Below are 23,630 nucleotides of genomic sequence, written 5' to 3'. Positions count from 1 at the left end.
CTTCCACCTGCCAGAAAGGTTAAATAATATGATTTGATTTGATGGCACATGGATCTCATTCAGTCTGATGTTCTCTAAGTGTACAGCAGAACTCTGGCAAGTATCTATCTGTCAATTCTCAACAAGATACAGGTAAGCTCTACTTCTATTCTCCTGTTGCTTTAATTGGAAATGAAAAGGGCTTTTATGGCTAAGACTCCTTGGATTACAATTCAAAGCCAGTCCGGGCAAAGACAAAAAATAAATAAAATATCCCTCTAAAACTCCATCTCCCAACTAACCAGCAAAGAGCAAGAATAGACACTTGGGAGAGAAAGATGGCACCGAAAGAATAGGGAGGCACCCCGACTCGCACCAACTGAATAGCGAGCTGGGAACTCCAACACCCAACACCCCAAGAACCCAGCAAAACCAGCATCCTGAAGCAGTGGAGAAACGCAGGAAAACAAAAAGGAGCAAAAAAAAAGAACCGAAAACCTACACGGAGCAGGAGATTCACCGGGGCACCCTGCCCCCACCAGCCGACCCTGGCCCAAACAGGGCCAGCCTGGGAAAGGGGAACCCGGCGATCGACAGACAGGCTGCCAGGAGCGCAGAATTCATATAGCAGGAGACCCCAGGGACACAAGGCAGGATGCGGACCAAGACACACACCGGCAGCGACGAGAAGTTCGGGTCCACACCGGGTTCGGACAAGGGAACCCAGCGCGGCAGAAAGAGGGAACGGGGGAAGCCACCACAACACTTCGCCAACCCCTGAAGGGCCAACGGCTGCGTGGGACACACACACAAAGCAGCAAAAGTGAGTGCCCCATTATCCCTTCCCCCAACGGGAGATCAGCTATCAGAGACCCAAGCCCGACAAAAAAGCTAGATCTCCCTCCCTCCCCCTCCCCACCCCTGAGGGAACAAAGAACCCCCAAATCAGGCGGGAAGCTCCCATCAGGCACTGGGAAGCCAGTTTAGCAGGGAAAGGGCGGAACAGCCCCAAGCCCCCACAGGTTCCTGAACTGGCAGACCCGGCCCCGCCCCCTTCCCAACAGGGGCCGGGAGATGGCCAGCAGGGGCAAGCCCCACCCGAGGCGCCTGGACCTCGCAGACTCTTACAACTAAAATCACAGGCGCTGGTGGGCAATACCAGCCCAGCAGGGTCACCTGAGCCGGATCACGTCCCCCCTCCTCGCAGGGGAGGCGAGGTCTGAGGGTGCCAAGCCACACCCGGACAGTTGATCCCACTGGGCCCCACACATATCGCCTCCCCCAACGGACTCGCGGGAGGGCGCAAGCACAACCCAACAACCCAGGACTCACTCTGGGAGGCATATCCCGCTAAAGTGCATGTTGTAGTGGACAACAGCGCACAGAAGGGCGGGGCCCCCGGTGACAGCGCCCACTCTGGTAGGCGTACCCTGCACTGGTGGGCGGGGCCACAGTGGCAGCACCTGCTGCCGTAGATACGCCTACACAGGAGGGAGGAAAGAGCTACAAACCAAACCTGAGAAGCTATCCACAGATCTCCAGATGCGCAAATCACAAAGAAACATAACTCAGTTCATCAAAGGACAAGCCAACTCGCAAGCTCCAAAAAGCAGCACGACTGAAGAGGAGATGAAGACTAAAAAAGCAAATGAGGCCATGTTAACAGGAATGATCGAAAGCGTCAGAAATGAAATCAGAAAACAATTCCAGGAGTTTAGAGCAGAAATCTTGAAGGACACCCAGGAAGCCAAGAAAGAAATGGAAGCAAAAATGGATACAATGCAAGCCTGCTTTAAAGAAATGGAGGCAAAAATGGATACAATGCAAGCCTCCTTTAATGAAAATCACCACATCCTGAGAATTGAAATGCATGAAAAAATAGATTTAAAATGCAACTCTTCAAAGGAAGAAATTTCCACGATCAGAGCTGATATGACAACCATAAATAGCTCTCTGACATCCATAAACTCCGCAATTGAAACCATAACACAAAGAGTGGACCATATGGAATCCAGAATCTCTCGCCTGGACGATGAAGCAACTGACAACAACCAGAAAATGAAAACACTCAAAGAAAAGGTGAAGCTTCAGGGAAGACTAATCCAGGAACTAATGGACAAAGACAAGAGATATAATCTGCGCATAATTGGAATAGAAGAAGGAGCCAAATATCAGAACAGAGGGCTTAATCATGTTCTCAATAAAGTTATTGCAGAAAACTTCCCCAATCTCACAGGGGACCCCATCCAGGTAACCGAAGCCTATAGGAAACCTGGCAGGCCAGACCCCAGGAAAACCACCCCAAGGCACATAATATTCAAGACTACAGACCTCAAGATTAAAGATCAAATTCTGAATTCAGCCAAACCGAAGAAGGAAACTTTTTTCAATGGGAAGAGGTTTCGAATAACATCTGACTTATCCACACAAACTTACCAAGCTCGAAGTGAGTGGAAGAACACCATCCAAGTACTTCAGAATAACAATTTACAACATCGGATCAAATATCCAGCGAAATTGGAGGTCACATTCGAAGGGAGAACCAGATCTTTCCACACCAAAGAGGAGCTAAAGGAGTATGTGAACAAAAAAACCAGCCCTACAGCGAATATTAAGAGGTGAACCCCACCCAACAGAGATCGTAAAAGACACACAGACAGAATCAGAAAGAAACTTCAATAGCCAAAGTCCAGCAGAGAGACCAGCTCACTAAAGACAAGAAGAAAAAAAAAAAAAAAGAGGAAAAAACAACCCAACAAGAAAATGGAAGGACAAAAAACACCCATATCCTTGATCTCTTTAAATATAAATGGCTTAAACTCCGCGATAAAGAGGAGCAGACTGGCAGAATGGATTCGCAAACAAAAAGTTGACATCTGCTGTCTATAAGAGACCCACCTAACAGCAAGGGACAAAAACAGGCTTCGAATGAAAGGATGGAGCAAGATCTACCAAGCAAATGCACCCACCAAAACGGCAGGTGTAGCCATTCTGATCTCAGGCAAGCTGGACTTCTCTTTAAAGTCAACTCAAAAAGACAAAGAAGGACACTACATATTAATACAAGGAAAAATCCAGAATCAAGAAATCACGGTGATAAATGTATACTCACCGAACAAAAGAGACCCCACATATGTCAAGCAAATTCTCACAGAATTACAGAGCAAGATAGACACAAACACAATCATAGTGGGTGACTTTAATACTCCTCTCTCTCCAAGAGACAGATCCAACACCCAGAGGATTAGTAAGGGAGCTAAGGACCTAAATAACACCATTTCCCAAATGGATCTAACAGACCTATATAGAACCTTTCACCCTACAGAGACCCAATAACCTTCTTTTCAGCAGCCCATGGATCATATTCCAAAATAGACCACGTCATAGCCCACACAAAGAACCTCAGCAAATACAAAAGTATTGACGTCATCCCATGTATTATATCTGATCACAGTGGATTAAAGGTAACCCTCAACAACAAAGGAAACCACAGACACTATACACACTCTTGGAGGCTAAACCCCACGCTGCTATCCAACACTTGGGCCACAGACCAAATTAAAGATGAAATCAACGAATTCATAAGCCACAATGACAAAGAAAACACATCACAAAGAAACCTATGGGACACAGCTAAGGCAGTACTGAGGGGCAAGATCATTGCACTCAGCACCCACATTAAAAGAATGGAAGCAGAGCAGGTGAATACCCTCACGGTGAAACTAAAACAACTGGAGAAACAAGAAATGACAGAATTTAAAACGACTAGGAGGGGAGAGATCACAAAGATTAAAGAAGAGATAAATCTGATTGAAAATAGAAAGACCATTCAACAAATAAATAAGACTAAAAGCTGGTTCTTTGAGAAAATAAACCAAATTGACAGACCCCTTGCAAGACTTACAAAAAAAAGAAGAGAAGAGACTCATATACGTAAAATCAGGGACTCCACCGGAAAAATTACAACAAGTACACACGATATTCAAACAATCATAAGGAGCTATTTCCAAAACCTCTACTCAGCAAAAAACAATAATTTTACAGAAATGGATCAATTCTTAGAGAAGTACAAACTGCCCAAACTGAACCAAGAAGAAATAAATCAACTAAATAAACCAATAACTTACAGTGAGATACAGGAGGTAATCAAGAACCTCCCTACTAAGAAAAGCCCAGGCCCAGATGGATTCACCAACGAATTCTACCAAACCTTTAGTGAGGAGCTAATACCAATACTCCTCAAACTCTTCCACGACATAGAAACAGAGGGAGAAATCCCAAACTCATTCTACGAAGCTAATATCATACTCATTCCCAAACCAGGCAAAGACCCAACAAAAAAAGAGAACTACAGACCAATACCACTAACGAACACAGACGCAAAGCTCCTCAGTAAAATATTAGCCAACAGGATCCAGAAACTGATCAAGAAAATCATACATCATGACCAAGTAGGCTTCATCCCTCGGTCACAAGGATGGTTCAACATCCGTAAATCAATCAACGCAATTCACCACATAAACAGATCTAAAATTAAGAATTACATTGTTATCTCAGTCGATGCCCAAAAAGCCTTTGACAAAATACAACATCCATACCTATTAAAAGCTTTGGAGAGAACAGGAATAGATGGAACATTCCTCAAAACAATAAAAGCCATATACAACAGACCAACTGCTAATATCATATTAAATGGAGAGAAACTTAAATAATTCCCCCTAAACTCAGGAACAAGACAAGGATGCCCACTCTCCCCACTTCTGTTCAACATAGTGCTGGAATCCCTAGCCAAAGCAATAAGGCAAGAGGAGGACATCAAAGGGATCCACATCGGCAAGGAAGAAATCAAGTTATCCCTATTCGCAGACGACATGATCTTACATCTGAAGGACCCAAAAAACTCAGTACCCAAACTCCTACACCTAATAAACCAATTTGGCAAAGTAGCAGTATACAAAATCAATCCACAAAAGTCAGCAGCTTTTCTGTACACCAGCAATAGACAAACAGAAAATGAAATTATGGAAACAACTCCATTTACAGTAGCCAAAAAAAAGAATAAAGTACCTAGGGATCAACTTAACCAAGGACATGACAGACCTATTCAATGAAAACTACAAAAATCTAATAAGGGAAATCAAAGAAGACACAAGGAGATGGAAAGACCTCCCATGCTCATGGGTAGGCAGAATCAATATAGTGAAAATGGCCATATTGCCCAAATTGTTATACAAATTCAATGCAATACCTATCAAAATCCCAGCCACATTCTTCACTGAAATAGAGAAAGCAATCCATAAATTCATATGGAACAGCAAAAGACCTAGAATAGCCAAAGCAATTCTAGGCAAAAAAAATAGTGCAGGAGGTATCACAATACCAGACTTCAAGCCCTACTACAAGGCCATCATAACAAAAACAGCATGGTATTGGTATAAAAACAGATCGGAAGACCAGTGGATTAGAATTGAAGACCCAGAAATAAAACCGCACTCTTACAGCCAACTGATATTGGACAAAGGAGGTAAAGACATACAATGGAATAAACATAGCCTCTTCAACTACTGGTGCTGGGAGAACTGGGCAGCCATATGCAGAAAACTCAAAGTAGACCCAAGCCTATCACCATGCACCAAGATCAACTCAAAATGGATCAAGGACCTCAACATCAGACCTGAATCCTTGAAACTACTGAAGGACAGAGTAGGAAAGATGCTAGAACTTATAGGCACAGGAAGGAACTTCCTGAATAGAGTCCCAGGGGCACAACAAATAGGGGAAAGACTCAACAAATGGGACTACTACAAATTAAAAAGTTTCTGCACAGCTAAGGTCATAGCCACCAAAATAGAAAGACAGTCAACGATATGGGAAAGGGTATTTACCAGCACAGCAACAGACAAAGGCCTGATATCGGTCATCTACAGAGAACTCAAAAAACTAAGCCCCTCCAAGCCCAATAAACCTATTAGGAAATGGGCAAAAGAGCTAAAGAGAGACTTCACAAGAGAAGATATAAAAATGGCAAAGAAACACATGAGGAAATGCTCAACATCCCTGCTAGTAAAGGAAATGCAAATAAAAACAACCCTGAGATACCACCTCACCCCAGTTAGAATGGCCTATACTCTGAACTCAGGAAACATCAAATGTTGGAGGGGCTGTAGGGAAAGAGGAACCCTTCTCCATTGTTGGTGGGAGTGCAAATTAGTACAACCACTTTGGAGAACAGTATGGAGGTTTCTCAAAAAGCTCAATATAGACCTACCCTATGACCCAGCCATACCACTCCTAGGCATCTATCCTAAACAGCAAACCCCAAGATATCAAAAAGACATTTGTACTTCCATGTTTATCACGGCACAATTCACAATAGCCAAAATATGGAAACAACCCAGATGCCCCTCCACAGACGAATGGATCCAAAAAATATGGTACTTATACACAATGGAATACTACATAGCGATTAGGAATGGTGAAATATTGTTATTCGCAGGGAAATGGTCAGAACTCGAACAAATAATGTTGAGTGAGACAAGCCTAGAACAGAAAACAAAGGGGCATGATCTCCCTGATATATGACTGTTAACAAAGGGAGACGGAGAGACAGTAGAGACCAAGTCTGTGAACACTGTATATGTGCTTGATACATTGTATATTGCATATGTGTCTACCTGACCTAGACAAGGGATGGAAAAACAGGTTGTAAGATATCACAAGAAATGTACACACTGCCCTACTATGTAACTGTACCCTCTTTGCACAACACCTTGTAAAAAAATTTATGTTCAATTAATAAAAAATAAATAAATAAATAAATAAAAAGAATAGACGCTTGGCTCAAGAGAATCAGCCAAATGCTGAAAGTGGCACTGTGGTTCAAGTGGTAGATAGAGCACTGGCCTTGAGCAAATGAGCTCAGGGACAGTGCGCAGGCCTGGAGTTCAAATCCTGTAATTGCCATCTGGGACAAACTATCTAAGCAACGAGCACCTAGACGTTCAGGATGAGATCAATCCTGACAATGAAAAACCATGGAGAGGAGTAAGAGGAGATAAAGTCTCATCTTAAATGGAGTCAATTTTAACTTGCCCCAACTGTACTACCTTCCTACCTGTGCCCTCCGATGGCATTAACAACCCTCGAGGCTTAGTGGCCAACCATGTTTGGCAAATGGATGTTAACCACATTCCCTCTTTTGGACGGCTCCGCTTTGTCCATGTTACCATAGACACCTACTGTAATTTTATTATGGCTACTCCTCTTATCGGGAAAGCTAGCAAACATTGTATTTCCCATGCTTTATGCTGCTTTGCCACTATGGGACTTCCTAAAACATATTAAAACTGATAATGGTCTGGGATATGTCGGACAAGCTTTTCAAACTTTTTGCAAATCTTACCAAATTGTTCACTCTACAGGAATTCCCTATAATCCTCAAGGTCAAGGAATTGTTGAACGGGCCAACAGTTTGTTAAAACACCAAATTTCTAAATTAAAAGGGGGGGAATTATACCTCCTCTCTCCTGTTAATATACTTTCTCATGCTTTATTCGTACTTAATTTTTTAAATTTGGACTGTAATGGCCTATCCGCAGCACAGCAGTTCTGGGAAAAGAGAGAGCAAAGAGCTTTTGCCCAAGTTAAGTGGAAAGATCCTTTATCAGGCGCTTGGCACGGGCCCTATCCAATGTTGACATGGGGTCGAGGACATGTTTGTGTTTTTTCACAGGATGAAAATGATGCCCCTGCTGGCTACCTGAGCGTCGTGTTCGGATTGTGGAAACTCATCAGAATGGTACAAGCGCTGACCCACTGGGCTTACGTGCCAGATCCACCGATTGTACACCCTGCAACTTGGGAAGGAGCTGAGGTGTTTGTTCATGTCAACAGATCAGCATACGGTACAGCTCCAGATCTTTTTGTCCAACAAGTTAAAATGGGAGATTTTACAGCTCCTGGCATTGGAACCCCTTTATGTTTTACAACTGACTCCAACAGTTATATTCCATGCTGCACTGTAATGCAATCCATGAATCATCAAATTTGGATTCCTGATAACAGTCAAGTGTATAATATAAGAATGAGTTCATTGCCTACTGGGTTCCCTGTACATGCTAATTCTCCATCATCCTTCACGATACCTCGCTGCATCAATTCTTCTCAAATTGTAGAATCCACGGGAGAACTGCACCCCATAAAGTGTAGATATGAACATCCATTTATAACCAATATTTCAGGAACTAATTCTCAACTGATGGACTGGTCCAGAGCCAATCTCACCAACAAGTACAACCCAGGTCTGTGGTGGATGAATGGACGCCCTCAACATCATGTCTGGATATTTTAGTGGCTGCCCTAAATAATATCTCCTGGCCCACTTCTTCTTCTTTAAAAAATATTGTGAGTTGTGTAGCACCTCCTTATGCCATTATGTAAGGACATTTTAATATTTTTATAGGAGCCATGTATTTCAATGTTACTTGTACTAACTGTTCTTTTACAAATTGCTTGCATAGTAGTCTTACTGATTCTGTAATTGTTATTAAGCAGCCTCCATTTGTCATGCTTTCTGTAAACATATCTGAAGCTTGGTATGAAGAAACAGGTATTCAAGTGTTAAAACATTTAAAAGAGCTCATGTGCCCTAGACAATTTATAGGGCTATTGATAGCAGGCATTGTAGCCTTTATTTCCTTGGCTTCCTCTGCTGCAGCAGCTACTGTGGCTTTGACACAAAGTGTGCAAACAGCTCACTATGTTAATCAGCTTGCTCATAATACTACGCAAGCCCTGCACTTTCAAGGCAGGATTGATGATAAGGAAGAACAAAAATTAGAAGCATTGTATGAATCTGTGTTGTCTCTGGGAGAACAAATTCTTGCTTTACAAACTTTGCAACAGGTGCGCTGTCATGCTGGGTTTGACTTTATTTGTGTGACCCTCCATAAATATAATGGGTCGAGCTATCCATGGGAACAAGTTGTAGCACATCATTTTTTTTTTTTTGGCCAGTTCTGGGCTTTGGACTCAGGGCCTGAGCACCGTCCCTGGCTTCTTCCCACTCAAGGCTAGCACTCTGCCACCTGAGCCACAGCGCCCCTTCTGGCAGTTTTCCATATATGTGGTGCTGGGGACTCGAACCGAGAGCTTCATGTATGAGGTGCCAGACTTTGAAGTCAGGCCCCACCACGTGAACCCCATTTTAGAATCGAACCCTGAGCCAATCAGATTTGTACCTGTGTTCAAATCTTGCTTGCACAGCTGATTGTTGTAACCTTGTTCTTTGCCTTTATAAGCCCTGTGTAATCACAGCTCGGGGCTTCCTCCTAACCTCCGCTGTGTCGGTGGGTAGGACGAGGCCCGAGTTGGCAGCTCGTTAAATAAAGCCTTGCCTTGCTTTTGCATTTCGGAGTGTCTGAATCTCGGTGGTCTTCTTGGGGGTGGTCTTGCGACTTGGCACAACATTTGGGGTTTCGTCCGGGATAGCCCCAGAGACCCCGAGACCCCAGACTCCGAAGGTAAGAAAACAGCCCTGTTCATTTGTCTTGTCCTGTAATGTGCCTGTTTGTTTGTCTTGCTTTTGCTTATTTCTTGAAGGGGTTGTCGAAGCACATGCACTTAACTGACCAGGAGGGCCTCCTAAACGAGACTCAACCCGCCCAACTTGTACTTGGGTCTGCTCCTTCTGCTTATCTGGCAGGAGGTTGTGGGCCAACTCGGGTCCACTCCTTCTTGCAGGAGGTTGTGGGCCAACTCGGGTCCATTCCTTCTGCACCCTTGTAGGAGGTTGTGGGCCAGCTTGGGAGATCTCCAACTCGTAGCTTTTCTTAGGCCTGTGTGTTTTCCTCCTTTTGTACATCTGATCAGAGCTATGGATAACGTTCTATCTTGAGGACCTCCATCTAGCCCCCTAGACTTGATCCTAGCTCACTGGAGGGAGGTTAAGGAGACAGCTCATTTTTGTGTGTTTCTTTCTTGCACTGTGCCTGACTGACAAACGGATGATGGGGAACGTTCCTTCCACTCCCCTGGACTTGACTTTAGCTCATTGGAAAGATGTACAGGCGATGGTTCACAATCAGAGTGTGAGTGTCCACAAAAAGAACTCTGGGGGGACCCCCACCCAGCCTTCGTAAGCAGAAAATTGTTTGGTGCGCTAAAATGTTTTACTAAGACTAAAAACGGTTTACTGAAACTATCAAGCCCTGGAAAATGAGGCTGGAGAATGCTAAAATCATTTGTTAAAGGTTTTTGTCTTAAAATGTACGGCCGATGCTTATTCAGCGCACTTTAAGATCTTTTGAAAATGTATGTGTGAGTGCATGTGTGAGTGTGAACATGTTCAAGACTGCAGTATGATGCAAAACAAAGTTTAAATTCAAAGGTCTTCATGCCATGCAGTAATTGGGACTGAAGAAAAAAAAAAAAAGAGGCTCTTTTGAAACAAGCAGCCCGTAAGCAAAGGGCGGCACCTGGTTTCAGAATGCCTGTGAGCTTCAGTTTTTCCGATGCAGATAAAAGCTAAAGTGTTGTGTTAGTGTTAAAAAGGCTTTGGAAATCAAGAATACATTTCTAGATAAGAAGTTTGGAAGTAAAATTGTCCTAAATAATTATTGCAAAGGGAGAATTATGGCTACCAAAATGTTTAACTGCCATTCCAGCTTCTTTGTAGGTTTTTTGTAACAGTTTCCAGCAGGCCCACAGAGAAGCACAGGTGATTCCTACAAGTTTGTCAAGATCTAATACTGACCCTTAATAAGTTCCAGGTAAGAGAGCATGCTTAAAAACTACTTCTGTGTGGACCACCTTGTTGCTTATAATTGGAGTAAAGTGGCCCCTTATAAGACTCATTGATCTGAATCTGCAGTTCGAAGCCAGCCCGGGCAAAGAAAGGTCCCTGTGAGAGACTTGTCTCTAATCAGCCAGCAGAGTGCTTGGAACGGAGTGGTGTGGAGCTCAAAAGTGGTACGGTGCTAGTCTTGAGCTGCAAAGCTGAGGGACAGCACCCAGGCCCTGAGTCCAAGTCCAGTGGAAAGTCACTCCTCCTGGGACAAAAGTGATGGAGCATCCAGAGGCAGTAAGCCACTGCTTGGATGGCAGAGATGGTGTCAGATCCTAGAGTCACTACTGTTGGCCTTTCAAAAGTTAAAGCCGGGAAGTCCTAGAAGAATAGTTCATAAGCATGCCTTTCCAATGCCCATGTCTGTCTACTGGGCAGGAATTTGCCAGTCATCTGTGATAATGGTTAGTAAGGGTAAGTTTGTCAAATGAGAGGATAGCACTGGGGACGGATTGGAAATTGCATTGTGCTTATAGACCCCAGAGTTCAGGACAGGTAAAGAGAATGAATCGGACTCTAAAAAAAACCTTAACTAAACTGGCCTTAGAGACTGGCGCAGACTGGGTGTCACTCCTTCCTTTTGCTCTGCTTAGAGTAAGAAATTCTCCCTATCAGCTTGGCTTTACTCCTTTTGAAATAATGTACGGGTACCCCCCACCCATTATCCCTAGCCTTCAGACTGAATTGCTTGCTGATTTGGATAATGCTGAATTTTTGTGTAAACTCGATTATTTGCAGCTCGTGTACAAGAATGTGACCCCAACTTAAGGCATTATATGATTCTGCTTCTGTCCCTACCCCCCATTTATTCAGACCAGGGGGCTGAAATCCTAAGAACCATGGTGGAAGGAACCCTAGACGGCATCGCCATTTGGGTTCATTGCTTCCACGCCAGGCCAGCTGACCCCTTTGCCCTGGATGACAACTACCGTGATGGAACATGGGAGGTCTCCAAGCACCCAACTCAGCCACTTTGCCTTCGCCTCAAGAAAAGAAAGTTAGACTGAGACTAAGGTTATAGGTTCCTGGCTAGGTAAGGTCTACGCCCCTGAGTCAGCCTGAATAAGTTACAGAAGATGGATGATCTTTACCCATCAGCCCCCCTTTAAAATCAAGGGACCAGAGTTGTTTTTGGGAAGATGAGGCAGGATAAACTAGAGACATGCAAAACAGAGGTACAGAGACTATTCTTGTAAGAAATGGTGACAGGCCCTTTTGTTACTACATTGGGCCCTATGGCCCATGCCTTACCTCTATATCATCCCCTAGACATGCAAGCCATTGAAATGGACAGAATGGAGCCATGATTGCCTCCCAAGGTACCAAAAAGAAAAAGGTGGAAATGAGGTGCCAGACTTTGAAGTCAGGCCCCACCACGTGAACCCCATTTTAGAATCGAACCCTGAGCCAAACAGATTTGTACCTGTGTTCTAATCTTGCTTGCACAGCTGATTGTTGTAACCTTGTTCTTTGCCTTTATAAGCCCTGTCTAATCACAGCTTGGGGCTTCCTCCTAACCTCCGCTGTGTCGGTGGGTAGGACGAGGCCCGAGTTGGCAGCTCGTTAAATAAAGCCTTGCCTTGCTTTTGCATTTCGGAGTGTCTGAATCTCGGTGGTCTTCTTGGGGGTGGTCTTGCGACTTGGCACAACAATGTATAGGAGGCAAGCACTCTTGCCACTAGGCCATATTCCCAGCCCTGTAGCACATCTTAATGGTATTTGGCACCATAATAATTTGTCCTTAGATCTCTTTCAACTCCATAGGCAAATAGCTGGAGTAGAACAAGCTCCGCCTCTGGACTCTGAAGTGGTAAAAACAGCAAAAGAACTGTTTGAACAACTTCAACTTCCCTTCTTTGACTAATGTTAAGGGGCTGCTAATGACATTGCTCGGCCCAGGGATACTTTTGCTGATGGTTTTCCTATGCCTTCCTTGCATTGTACGTTTATTGCAAAACTCTTTTATGAGTTTAGCCAGCCAGTAGCCTAAGATCAAGCTTCAAGTAAATGAATTTCCCTGAGAGGAACTGCAGCCAGAGACGGGTAAGAGGAGGTCCCCGGTTTGACCAACCTAAGACAGGGCCTTCAGCTTTGCTCTGAAGAAGTTCCCCATGACGGGTAAGGCAAGCTAGGTGACCCACTCAACCTAAGACAGGCGGGTTCGCTTCTTTAAACAAAGACGGGGGAGATGGTAGCAGCCAACAAGGAAGTTCATCCTGACTTCTGGCTATACTCTCAAGGGTGTGCAAGGTCATGGCTTAGGGAGCCAACAACAAAGTTCATCCTCTGGCTATGTTGTTATCTCAAGGACATGCAAGGACATGGTTTACTTGAAGGACAGTACTAATCCAGAGATGTTTTATTATGTCCACAAGAGTCTGTTTTATGTAAACCATTCAATCCTATCTTGTTTTACTGCCTGTTGTTATTTACCAATTTCAGGGCCTTCCTGTTTTCTTAAACCTTGGTTAATCCTATGCTATTCCCTGGTTCCTAAAACTGCATATAAGCTGTAAGTTAAGAATAAAACATGGGGGCTGGGGATATGGCCTAGTGGCAAAGAGCACTTGCCTCGTATACTTGAAGCCCTGGGTTTGATTCCCCAGCACCACATATACAGAAAAGGGCCAGAAGTGGCGCTGTGACTCAAGTGGCTGAGTGCTAGCCTTGAGCAAAAAAAAAAAAAGAAGCCAGGGACAGTGCTCAGGCCCTGAGTTCACAGCCTAGGACTGGCCAAGAAATAAATAAATAAATAAATAAAAATAAAAAAAATGTTTTGGGCTGGGGATATGGCCTAGTGGCAAGAGTGCCTGCCTCATATACATGAGGCCCTGGGTTCGATTCCCCAGCACCACATATACAGAAAATGGCCAGAAGTGGCACTGTGGCTCAAGTGGCAGAGTGCTAGCCTTGAGCAAGAAGAAGCCAGGGATAGTGCTCAGGCCCTGAGTCCAAGCCCCAGGACTGGCCAAAAAAAAAAATAAGTAAAACATGGCTGCAGTCTTGAGTTACAATCTCGAGCTGCAGACCTCCCATACCCCAAAATAAATAAATAAATAAATAAGCCAGGGATGAGTAGCTCACACCTATAATCCTAGCTACTGAGAAAGCTGAGATCTGAGGGTCACAGTTAAAAGCCATCCCAGGAAGGCATGTCCACGAGATTTTTTAATTAATTCTTAATTACTAATCATTTCATTAACAATTGGTGTGATTGATTAATCTCCAATTATTTACCAAAAAAAAAAAACCCCCACAGGAATGGAGCTGTGGCTCTAATGATAGAGTGCTAGCCTTAAATGGAAGAGTTCAAGGACAGTGCCCAGGCTGAGTTAAAGCCCCAAGATTGGCACACAAATGCGTGTGTGTGTGTGTGTGTGTGTTTGTGTATGTGTGTGTGTTTTTCAGGAGAGTATGACCAGTAATAAAAATAAGCAAATTCCAACTTATCCCAGTTTTAATGGCCATTATCAGGAAAACAGTACTAAATGCTGATGGGATGTGGCTAAAAGGGAACATAACTATACTTTTGGTGGGAATGTAAACTTGATCAACTACTCTGGAAAGCAGTATGGAGGTTCCTCAAAAGACAAAACATAGAGCCATGACCCAGCAATTCCACTCCTGGGTACTTATTCAATAGAACAAAAAGAATGCCCCACTAAAGCTACCAACCATGTTCACTGCAGCACTATTTACCATAGCCAAGATACAGAATCAACCCAGATGCCCCTAAGTGGACAAATGGATCAAGAAAATGTAGTATATATACACAATGGAATTTTACTCTTCCATCAGAAAGAATGATATTGTACCATTCATAAGACAATGGAAAGACTTGGAAAAAATTATATTAAGTAAAGTAAGCCAGACTAACCCTTCAAAAAAAGAGATAGTTACATGATTTCCCTCATTTGAGATAACTGGAATGTGCCTATAAATCTACAAGTAAACATATTGGACTGTTAAAAAAAAAATATATATATATATACTAGGACGTGATAAATTATACAGGTCTCTAAACATTCATACAGTAAGACCAGAGGGGGATATTCTAGAAGCAGATCACAAAGGCTTAACAGCTATGTACATATGATCATATAAAATTATATTTTGTGAAATGAACTCCAAGAAATGGAAATAGTAGATTTTTGTTGCTGCTGCTGTTTTTGTTGTTTTTTCCTTTTGACTTATTTGTTACTTGATTTGTCTTAGGGAGGGAAAGGGGGACACAAAAAAGGTGGGACAAAGGGTGACCAAATACAGCAGTAGTACTCACTAGACAATGTGGAAAATGAACTCTATGACTCATGGGTGGGGACAAGAGGGAAAAACTGGGAGAGAGCAAAGGAAGGGGTGACATGGTTCAAAAGGAAATGTACTCGTTTCCTGACTTATGAAATTGTAATCCCTCTGTACATCACCTCTACAATAACAAAAATATATATGGTTTTAAAAAGATAAGCAGTGGGCTGGCAATATGGCCTAATGGCAAAGTACTTGCCTCGTATACATGAAGCCCTGGGTTCGATTCCTCAGCACCACATATATAGAAAAAGCCAGAAATGGCGCTGTGGCTCAAGTGGTAGAATGCGAGCCTTGAGCAAAAAGAAGCCAGGGACAGTGCTCAGGCACTGAGTTCAAGCCCCAGAACTGGCAAAAAAAAAAAAGATAAGCAAACAGCAAACTCAACACACAGATGATATGAATCACTGAAGACAAAACCAGGGAAAAGGAAAAAAAAACTACAACATTAGGAAAATGTCCCGCAATAAATAATGCCTTACTATATATTTGAGAATGTTAACCAAGGACAGTTACCACCAAGCTATATTGAAGAACAACTTCAAAGAACAAGTCCTTTAGGCTCTTAGACACAAAATGCAAAAAGGCTGGGGATGCTACCAGAAGAGAACATATACCAAGCATACACAGTGTCCTGGTTTTCATCACCAATACTACCAAAGTGCAAGAAACTTTCAAGGGAAAGACAATATTATCACAAATTTCTGTAGGAAAACACTGAGTGAAGGACAGTGGTAAGCAATAAAGATGCAAATGATTTATAGAAGCAGGATGAAAGGAGGTTGCCTAAGGTGAAATATACTGTAATATGAAACACTGAGAATGGAGAACCACTAATTTTAATTGTTTTTATTTTTTATATTCTTTTTCTTACATAAAATAAGAAAAAATTCCCCTGCAACTGAGATTCGGGGCTACTCACTCCCTAGATGAGTTAGTCCCACCCAGTCATTTTCACTTAATAAATGAACCTTGAGCTGAAGAAAAGAAAACAAGAAAAAATTGTCTTTCAAAATCTGTAATTTGGAACCTCAGGATGTGTGGCTCATTTGCCTAATATGTGCCATACCCTAGGCTGGATGGGCAGCACTGAAACAAAGAACAAATAAAAAGATCCAGAAAGGGCTGGGAATATGGCCTGGTGGTAGAGTGCTTGCTTCATATACAGGAAGCCCTGGGTTCAATTCCTCAGTAACACATATATAGAAAAAGCCAGAAGTGACGCTGTGGCTCAAGTGGTAGAGTGCTATCCTTGAGCACAAAGAAGCCAGAGACAGTGTTCAAGCCCCAGAACTGGCAAAAAAAGATACAGAAAGAAAAGACTGAGTTCAAACCTCAGCACTGCTTTAAAAAAAAAAAAGGGAAGAAAACAAAAAGGAAGGAAGGAAGGAAGGAAGGAAGGAAGGAAGGAAGGAAGGAGGAAGGAAAGAAGGAAGTCAGGCAAAAAAGTGATAATTTCTTAGTTAAATTCCAGGATAATTGCAATTTATCTAACTAACTGTCACATCCTCTAGAAGCACTGGATTTACCTGCTGGAAGGCTTGAATTGTAGCTGAGTAGGAACGAAGAGACAGACAAAATTTCAACAAGTTCTGCTGTAGAGGTGATAGAAACTGAAATGCAGCTTCCAATATTGCATGATAATAGGAAAAATCAGTACCTGTCCCCCAAAAAAAAAAACAGTATTAGCCCAAACAATTGTATATGACTAGAGATGTCAAATAAGATAGTTCATAAAGTATAAAACTATATATTACAAATTCATGTGAACTTTTGTCAAATGATTAAAATTCCCTAGGATATGTTCACATTGCAGATGAGCTCTTCCTCTTATTTAAACTACACCTTATCTAGAGTTGTACTATTTTCCCACTTAACTGGATGACATACTTCTACTTACTTCCAAAGGGAGAATTCAGCTATGAAATCACAGAGTACTGGAAAGTCTGACCCCTACCTAACTCATGTTTCAATGAACTTCTTACATCTCCCTGGCTCCCAGAATGACTTCTTTGCCTACTTCTTTCACCCATCACATCATTTACTACATTCCTTATTCACTAACTACCACTCAGCTAGACTTTGGGCTTCTACAGGCAAAGGCTATGACTTCTTATTATTATATTACCAAAACAAAGCATATATTATCTACTCAAATAACTAAGAAACTGAGCAGAATGATAAGGAAGTACCAGATATTAAAGGATACTGATAAAATCATCAAGTTTAAGAAGCATTTAAACAAAATGTTGGACCAAATTATGTGAAAGAGAAACAATAAAATGTACAATATGAAAACTACTCAGGCAAATGAAAAACAAACATAAAATAATAGACATAGTAAGCTATCTTGTGTGCCAAAAGGAAAAATGAGTGTGTATTTTTTAAAAATAATTAAAGAAAAAGAAAGCTAAGTGAATTTTAAATGGATATAAAAAGCAGGGAAGAAACAGAAGGTACAGGGATGAGAAAGAAACAAGATTTTTCTGTATATAGCCTTTTGTTTATCTTTGCCCTCTCTATCATTTAATAGTGTCTAAAAGATTATATATTCAATCTTAAAAGGAAAAATTTTAATTTTCTAAAATTTTCTAAAAGTAGAATATAAAAGGTTCTATGCTACATTTGCATCTTCTATATAGAAAAGGAGACTAGAAAGAAATATCTCAAAATGTTGCCATATTTAGTTGCTATATTTGGTTGGTAAGAATATGAATAGTGGGGCTGGGATATGGCCTAGTGGCAAGAGTGCTTGCCTCGTATACATGAAGCCCTGGGCTCGATTCCCCAGCACCACATATACAGAAAATGGCCAGAAGAGGCACTATGGCTCAAGTGGCAGAGTGCTAGCCTTGAACAAAAAGAAGCCAGGGACAGTGCTCAGGCCCTGAGTCCAAGGCCCAGGACTAGCCAAAAAAAAAAAAAAAAAAGGAAAATGAATAGTATTTAAAATAATAATATTTCAAATAAATAATATTTAGCATTCTTTTATGATCAATTCTAAGAACTTATACTCCTATATAAATATACTTTATCTATAAGTATGTATCATTTATACTGAATAAATTTCATTTTACATGGCAGAGTTCAAAATGCAGTATAAACCCACTTTTACAAATTTATTCCAGGAAATCTTAAAAGCAAAATAATTTTTAGATAACTTAATTCTAGTTGACTCTAAATTATATAACTAAAAATTATAGATCCTTGTCCAAAACAGTTATGTATTTCTATTACAAGTGATCCTGGGCTGGGAATATGGCCTAGTGGAAAGAGTGCTTGCCTCATAAACATGAAGCCCTGGGTTCAATTCCCCAGCATCACATATATAGACAAGGCCAGAAGTGGCGCTGTGGCTCAAGTGGCAGAGTGCTAGCTAGCCTTAAGCAAAAAGAAGCCAGGGACAGTGCTCAGGCCCTGAGTCCAGTCCTCAGGACTAGCAAAAAGAGAGAGAGAGAGAGAGAGAGAGAGAGAGAGAGAGACAGAGAAAGAGAGAAAGAGAGAGAGAGAGAGATTCTGATACTATTAAAATATGTAGATTTAATAAAAATTTTAAAACAGCCAATTCCATTAAAGCTAACATCAATGATAGAGGTTCTAAACATTCTCTTTCCAATAAGAACTATGCCTGTAATATTCAAGGCTTTACCTACAGAAATGAGTCCTCACAGTCAGGATACAATCATTGTATTAAAGTCATACAGTATACTAATACAAACTATGACAGGTATGAGGTCATTGAGCAATATAATCTAACCTATGAGGCCACTGTTACAAATGTGGTCCATCATTGGCTAAAACATTATTATGTAGTCAATGACTATGCTCAGAAATCAGCACCTTTTGACTTAATGTTTATATCCTCTAAAGCTTATGACAAGTTACAAAAAATTTATGAAAGCACAGCATAAACTATAAAGGAGTGACCCATTAATGAGTAATCATTAGTTTGATACCACGACACTGAATCAGTAGCTGGCTGGCATAATGGAAAACATTTTGGATAGCATTAACTTCATGATAACAGGCTTAACACAATAAATCAGTTATATAATTAGTTTACAACAAAAGAATAAACCAAATCAGATAGACATAAAGTTAATAGTAAACAATTTAAAATAAAATGGGGGCTGGGAATGTAGCTTAGTGGTAGAGTGCTTGGCTAGCATGCATGAACGAGTTCAATTCCTCAGTAGCACCCACATAAACAGAAAAGCCAGAAGTGGTGCTGTAGCTCAAGTGCCAGAGTGCTAGCCTTGAGCAAAAAAGTTCAGGGATAGTGCCCAGGCCCTGAGTTTAAGCCCTAGAACTGGTATGTATAAATAAACAAACAAGCAAATGATAAGTCCACAGCTTGGCACGGATCACACTAGCCACTCAAGAGACTAAGATCTAAAGATCCTGGTTTCAAGCCAGACCAGGTAAAAAAGTCCTTGAGACTCTTGAATTAACCAGCAAAAAGCCTGATGTGGAGCTGTGGCTCAAGCAGTAGAACACAAGCTTTGTGCAAAAAAAAACTCAAGGACAGCGCCTAGACCCTAAGTTTAAGACCCAGGCCTGGCACAAAGAAACAAAAAAGTTCCACAGAATATTCCCATAGCATGTTACTAAACATACACAATAGAACATAAACAATGGTTAGTCTTCATAGTCAAACTTACTAACTGCATAAAACATAACTGTTTAGGCTGGGCAACATGGCCACTATGTGTAGTTTTAGCTACTTAGGAGGGTGAGGCAAAAGGACTGCTTGAGCCCAATATAAGGTCAACAACTTAGCAAGAGCACATTTCTCTGAATAAATAAATTTATCAATATAAAGACTTTAGGAGCTGAAAGAGTAGCTCAGTGACAGAGCAGATGCTTATCATCTACCTATAAGGCCCTGAATTCAATCCCTAGCACCAAAATAAGATGAGAAAATAAATCAAATTAGAATAGAATAAGATGATTATTTGGATTATCAGTTCTTCCTGCCTGTCATAATAACTCTAGTCATTAAAGATTAAAAATGTTTTCCATTAACTGCCATATCACACATAGTATAAAAAAAGAAACTATTTTTCTAATGTTTTCCAGACAGCAAGTCAAAGAAGCATTTGCTTCAATTTTACCGTGATGATCTGATGATCCAATATTTTGACTGGCTTCTACAAAATTCCAAAATTTCTCTTCACTGTCTTCAGCTAAAAACTCACTAGGGAAAAAAAGGGGGAAATGTCAGTAATAAAACTTAATAAAATACTGTAATATATACTATATTACTACACAGAACTAAAAGAGGTCTTTAAGTTTCCAGATACTCATAGTTTGGCTATACACACACACACACACACACACACACACACACACACACACACACTAAATACCTACATATATTTTGTAAATAATAAGCAAATCTTTCTGTCTCGCTAGTTACTAATAATTTGCTTAATAACGTATTCACTTAGTAGCTATTTCATAAGACACTTAGAATAATAAAAACATAACACAGACATTAACAAAAATGCTATTCATAATAGTGGAAGGAGAATTCAGAATTGGTAATTCACTTACTTTCCAAAAGATGTTATTATAAAAAATGAGAGGGGGGGGGGAGACTAAAGGCACAGCTCAAGTGGTAGAGAACCAGCCAAAGCCTAGCAAGAGCTTGAGGCCAAAAGTTGGGCTGGAGATGTGGCTCAAGTGGTAGAGCACCAATAAAGCACATGCCGTGTCCAGAATTCAAACCCCAGTACAACCAAAAAATGAAGTTTAGTCAAGGGTTCTTTCAAAGTAAACAGGAACCCTATGAAGATTTCTACAAGAATAAAACTACCATGTTAAATGTGTTATCCATAAATCATGATCACCAAATTTTAAAATTAACACTGACCTAACAAAATAAAAAAGAACTTAATGTCATCTTTTCATTTCTTCTGGCTTTACACTATTAACCTAAAATAATAGCCACTCTCATTTGCCTTCATTTAGGACTCTAAAACCCCTAAAAAAAAAAATGTATGTAGCAACTGAATGGAAGACTCACATAAATTGTTATCTGCCTTTCAGACCATACTTCTAACGCAGTGGTGATCTTTCACTGTCTTAAGGCAAACTACAGATCTGGATCTCAGCTTACCTAGCCAAAGGAAGACTTTCCCATTACTTGTCAACACTGGGGTGTACAACTCTCACTCTACTCCACAGCTAGACACAGAAATATGGGAAAAAATAAGAAACGTCCTGGTAACACACAGCTTCTCTAAAAATAGGTTCTTGAAAACAGCCGTTATCATTAATATATTAAATTACTTAATGCTTCCTTGAGAAAAATATTTTTCTGGGCTTTCTAGTAATTGACAAACAATAGGCCAACCTTAGAACAGCTTATACTCTAAGCAAACAGGTACTAACATACACCATGATACAAAAATAAATACCAAGGGTATTCGATTCCCCAGCACCACATATACAGAAAACGGCCAGAAGAGGCACTGTGGCTCAAGTGGCAGAGTGCTAGCCTTGAGCAAAAGGAAGCCAGGGACAGTGCTCAGGCCCTGAGTCCAAGGCCCAGGACTGGCCAAAAATAAAAAAATAAAATAAAGTCACATTCATGCCGGGTGCTGGTAGCTCGTGCCTGTAATCTTAGCTACTCAGGAGACTGAGATCTGAGGATCATAGTTCAAAGCCAGCCAGGGCAGGAAAGCCCATGAGACTCTTATCTCCAATTATCCATCCGAAAACCAGAAGTGGTACTGTGGCTCAAGTGGTAGAGCACAAGCCTTGAGCTAAAGACCTCAGGGACAGTGCCCAGGCCCAGGGTTCAAGCCGACACAAAAACAAACAACAACAACAAAGTCACATTTACAAGATAAGCTACCATAGACATTACTAAAAAGAATATTGTCACTTTATTTACATTATAAAAGTTTGCTTTTGGGGCTGGGAATATGGTCTAGTGGCAAGAGTGCTTGCCTCGTATACATGAAGCACTGGGTTCGATTCCTCAGCACCACATATACAGAAAACAGCCAGAAGTGATGCTGTGGCTCAAGTGGCAGAGTACTAGCCTTGAGCAAAAAGAAGCCAGGGACAGTGTTCAGGCCCTGAGTCCAAGGCACAGGACTGGCAAAAAAAAAAAAAAAAGTTTGCTTTTTAGCTTCTAATACTTCTCCTCAATAAAAATCTGTGGTTTTACAAATGAAATTATATGACATCTGCAATTCAAAATACACCAGTGAGTGAGGGAGAGGGTAGTAGTAATTAGACTTGAATTGACTTATTTTCTCAGGTGCTAGGGATGGAACCCAGAGCCTCAAGCATGTATGCTAGGTAAGCACCTGCCACTGAGCCACATCCTAGCTCTGGTCATCATTAAAAGTAAATAATGTATATAGAATACAGTATGCCCACCTCCCCCACTCATAAACACTTTAAACTGTCATAGTAAAAGTTTTGGGGCCAGGAGCTGACAAACACACACCTGTTATCCTACCTACTCAGGAGGCTGTGATGAGGATTGGTGGTTTGAAGAGTCAGCCTAGGCAGGAGCCTTATCTTCAATTAACCACCAGAAGTGGAGCTGTGGCTCAAATAGTAGACTGCTAGCTTGAGCAAAAAAGCTGAGATAGCACCCAAGCCCTAACTAAGTTCAAGCCCTAGTGTCAGCAAAAGAAAAAAAGTTTTCAAATAAGCACAGTGATTCAAGTTTTTAATTCTACCTACTCAGGAGGAAGCAATCTAGGGAGGCAGAGATCAAGGCCAGGTTTGGCATAAAAGTTCGAGAGACTCCATGCTAAGAAGTGGCTAGACACTGAAGCATGTGCCTGCTATTCTCGGAAAAGCACAAAAGGAAAGCACAAGTACAAAGATCATAGCCCAGCCTAGCCCAGGCATAAAGTGAAATCCTGCCTCAAAAATAACCAAAATAACCATGTCTTGGGCCAAATGTGGTAGGGTGCATCTGACTCCCTCACGCTTAGGAGGAAGAGGTTTGGAGATCTATAGTTTATACCCAGCCTACCCAAACATTAGTGAGACCCCGTTTCAACAAATAAACTGGACCTGATGGCTCATAACTGTTATCCCTACTAGGTGGGGGTATAAGTAGGAAAATCATGATCTGAAGTCAAACTTATGTGTGTATGTATGTATGTGTGTATATATATATACATATATACATATATATTATCACACTCAAACTCTTTGTACTTGTTACATACATTACCAGTTTGCTTACAATACAATGCTACAAGTAAGAATTTTGTAAAAGATCCACCAAAGGATATCAAATGAGATTTGAACTATTAGCAGGTTTCGAAATTAACTGATGTTACAGCTCTATAGTATACATTTCTTTGCCTAGAAAAGAATAAGCATAGTAGAACAAAATAGATCTAGCAATAAAAGATACACTGACTGCCTATACAATCAGACTAGTCTGCTTAAATATAGGATTATCTCCAATTGACATGATTTTTAAATTACCTTGCCATTACCAAACCCTGATGCAAAGGGTTGT

At 41.3% G+C, this 23,630-nt stretch overlaps 1 protein-coding gene across 3 annotated transcripts in view; it reads right to left on the bottom strand.

Annotated features, from left to right (window-relative positions):
• Positions 1-23,630, bottom strand: part of Uggt1 (UDP-glucose glycoprotein glucosyltransferase 1) — a 128,468-nt gene that overhangs the window by 95,175 nt on the left and 9,663 nt on the right. For all 3 annotated transcript variants that reach the window (XM_048345677.1, XM_048345678.1, XM_048345679.1), the window contains exons 3-4: positions 20,242-20,324; positions 16,657-16,787 (exon numbers count right to left, since the gene is read on the bottom strand). In XM_048345677.1, the coding sequence (XP_048201634.1) occupies positions 16,657-16,787; positions 20,242-20,324 (214 nt within the window). The remainder of the gene's footprint in view (positions 1-16,656; positions 16,788-20,241; positions 20,325-23,630) is intronic.

The sequence above is a fragment of the Perognathus longimembris genome, chromosome 4, assembly GCF_023159225.1.
Source record: "Perognathus longimembris pacificus isolate PPM17 chromosome 4, ASM2315922v1, whole genome shotgun sequence".
In the NCBI taxonomy this organism is placed as follows: Eukaryota; Metazoa; Chordata; class Mammalia; order Rodentia; family Heteromyidae; genus Perognathus; species Perognathus longimembris.
Note: the sequence above shows the minus strand (reverse complement) of the source record. Positions and strands in the feature narration are given on the sequence as shown.